A 3,237-nucleotide genomic window follows, 5' to 3' on the forward strand; every position below is an offset into this window, starting at 1 on the left:
TAAATCTAATATTAATAATTCAACAGGAGTTATCTTCAAACTTCTTTTTTCTAACTTCAATTATAGGGCCCAAAAATGTTGACTTATTTAAACCTTGACCACTTGACGTAATTCGGCACTATCAAAAATAATCTCAGTAAATCTAATATTAATAATTCAACAGGAATTATCTTCAAACTTCTATTTTCTAACTTCAACTGAAGATCCCCAAAATTGTTTATCTATTGAAGCATCCAACTTGACGTGATTCTCTACTGTCAAGAGGATTAATACAAATAGAAAATAAAAGAGAGAGAGAGAGAAGATAGAGATAAAGATAGAATGAAACTCTAAACGTAAAAGGGAGAGAAGATACAGAGTAGAGAAAATCGTCTCTCCAATATCACCCACGTTGTCTACGTCTACAAAGTTGAGAGTTGATGGTCGCTTAGAATTTCGAGTCTCTCACTTGCTCACATACTCACACACACAATCAGTGAGTCACTCACTCACACAGTCTCTCAGTCAGTCACTCACTCACACAATCAGTGAATCACTTACTCACACAGTCAGTCAGTCAGTCACTCACTCACTCAGTTCACAATTGTAGAGAAGAAGAAGTAGAAGAAGAAGAAGAGTTGCAGAAACAGCAGCAACTTCAGCAGCAGCAGCAGCACGAACTGTTACGACCGATCGATGCGTTCTTCTTTTGTCGTAAGCACTATTCCTGTCTCATTCTTTTACAAATTCCTAGTAGTAGTTGTTCATCATCGTCTTTTTCTTCTACTATCATCTCATATAACTTAAAAAGCTCTGTTGTTTTCTTATACGTGTGTGTTAGAAAAGAAAGAAATAAAGATAAAGATAAAGAGAAAAGGAAACGTGTGTACACACAAGCAAGCGAATATAAACGAACAAAAATGAAAGAGAGAGAGAGAGAAAGAGACAGGGAGAATGTGAAAATGAAAAATTTCATGAGATGAAAAAGTATGGTTGGTGCGACGAGAGTTCGGCAATTGGCAAGCAACTTGTGCATGCATGCACAAGTTTTTAGCATCGCAAAGGGTAGTGTGGTGTTCCTTATATCAGTGTGTGTGTGTATATATAGAGAAAGAAGAAGAAGAAGAAGAGGAAGAGGTAAGAAAAGAGGTGTGTGTAGTTTCTCGTCGAGTATGCAAATTTTCTCTCCGACATCTTTCGATATGTGACGTCACAAAGGGGAAAAAAGTACAGCGCCTTTAGTACTTAAGTTTCCTTTCTTCTTTATTCTTTTCTTTTCTTTTCTTTTCTTTTCTTTTCTATTCTTTTCCTTTCATTTCTTTCTTTCTTTTTTTTTTCTAACTCGTCCCATTTCCCGCAGATTCGAAATTTCTTACGTTCTAAGTTATATAAAAGAATAGAGGAACGAGATGATTTGGAAAATAAAAAAAAACTGGTATACGTAAAAAGTTATAATTCTTTAGCGTAACAAAACGAATATAACCTGAAAAATCATTTCAATTTTCCCGCCCATCGTAAATATCGACAACTTCGTGGTGTTGATTTTTCGATCGCATCTAACCTCACTTTCTAAAACGCGCCAAAAGAAGTATAACCTCAAAAAGTATAAAAGAAAAGGCGGGCGTGTAAGTATGTGTGCGTATGTGTGCGTATGTGTGCGTATGTATGCGTGTGTGTTTTTATGCATTTATAATATAAAGAAATAAATGAACTCACCGTGGAGGGGTTTTGGAACATATAGATTGAGATAGAGGCAGTCTTCGCTTCGATTCGTCAACAAAGGTGCTATCCTTTGCAGATAAGCGCGCCTGGATTTCGGTAAACTCTCGTCCGATTCCGGTAAATTTTGCGGGCAAGCCGGTGGCAAGGTGTCGGCGAATTTGGTACCGCGCCAGGGCGTTGGGGTAACCGGTGGCATGTATCGTAATGCACCAAGAGGTGGGGTAGCGTAAGGCACGCCGTAATAAGTTTCGACGTTGGGGGATGATCTTGCGATGACTCCTCGCAAAATACCATATCTAGTAGTGACCGTACGTGTACTGTACTTTTGATTGGCCGGCAAAGCGTCGGCAAGACTTTCCCTGCATTGTATTGCACATAAGAGGCAACAATATATTACGAATAAAATTGCCCTCGGCAAATTACGATACAATAATGAACATTTATTATTCGATATAATTTCTGATTTATATCGCAGAAATTTATCATCATCATCATCATCATCATCATCATCTTCTTCTTCCTCCTTCTTCTTCGTCTTCTTCCTCCTCTTCCTCTTCTTCTTCCCCTTATCATTATTATTATTATTATTTTTATTATTATTATTATTATTATTATTATTAATATTATTATTATCCTCCTCGAAGAATTCGTGGACCAATTTAGAGTAACCCGATGACGATGATTCCTCAATAGAGGATGATCCTTTAACGTACCATCCGCTATTAATCGGCAACAATTGGTGCTCCACTTTCGTCTTCCTCTTCCTCGAACGAAACGAGGAAAAGGTCGTCCGCATCGCGTCACGCCGCCGCGGACTCGCCGGCCCACCGGGCCCCGCATCTGTGGGGCCCTCCTTCCCACCCTCCTCCTCTTCCCCCTCCTCCTCCTCCTGCCCTTCTTCTTCTTCTTCTTTTTCTTTCTATTCGCACCTCACCGAACACCTTTTCCACCACCACTAACTCCCTTTCCTCCTCCTCCTCCTCCTCTTCTCGACCACCCTCCCCCTCTTCCTCTTCTTCTTCTTCCTCCTCCTCCTCCTCCTCTTCCTCCTCCTCCTCCTCGTGTTCGTTAAATCCGGCGCTCAACAACAACAACAACAACTCTGCTACCTGCACGCTGCTGCTGTTCGTCTTTCCTGCACTAACCCTAACTTCCATTCTCAAGGACGTACCCTTCTCCAAAATTATCTACGACGAACCCCCGAGCTTATCCTTTTTGCTCGGAAGTCGCCCCACCTCTCCTCCCCCACACCCACCCACCTCTTCCTTCTATTATACTTTCTTGCAATTTTTCTTTTTTTTTTTTACTCTTCTTTATTTTTGCAAACCACCACTACCAACACTACCACCACCACCACCTTTATTTTTCTTCCTTTTCCTCTTCTCCTCCGTCGTCCTTTCGCAAATAATTTCGTTGGACGAGACGACAACGATCATCGATGAAACTTCGATTCCTAGGGAAAAACGTATAAAAAAAAAAAAAGAAATAAAAAGATTTTGTTCTCTCTCACCCTCTCACCCTTTCATCCCCTATCCC

General features: G+C 40.4%; 1 protein-coding gene across 1 annotated transcript in view; it reads right to left on the bottom strand.

The window, feature by feature from the left end:
- LOC106790323 (neuroligin-1-like) overlaps positions 1-2,258 on the bottom strand; it is a gene marked incomplete in the record, with an annotated part of 50,968 nt that extends 48,710 nt beyond the window's left edge. The window contains 1 exon segment of the mRNA XM_014755127.1: positions 1,696-2,258. Coding sequence (XP_014610613.1) covers positions 1,696-1,897 — 202 coding nt within the window.
- Between the last annotated feature and the right edge of the window lie 979 nt (positions 2,259-3,237).

This window comes from Polistes canadensis, unplaced genomic scaffold (genome assembly GCF_001313835.1).
Source record: "Polistes canadensis isolate GaletaPanama2010 unplaced genomic scaffold, ASM131383v1 scaffold_230, whole genome shotgun sequence".
NCBI classification, from domain to species: domain Eukaryota; kingdom Metazoa; phylum Arthropoda; class Insecta; order Hymenoptera; family Vespidae; genus Polistes; species Polistes canadensis.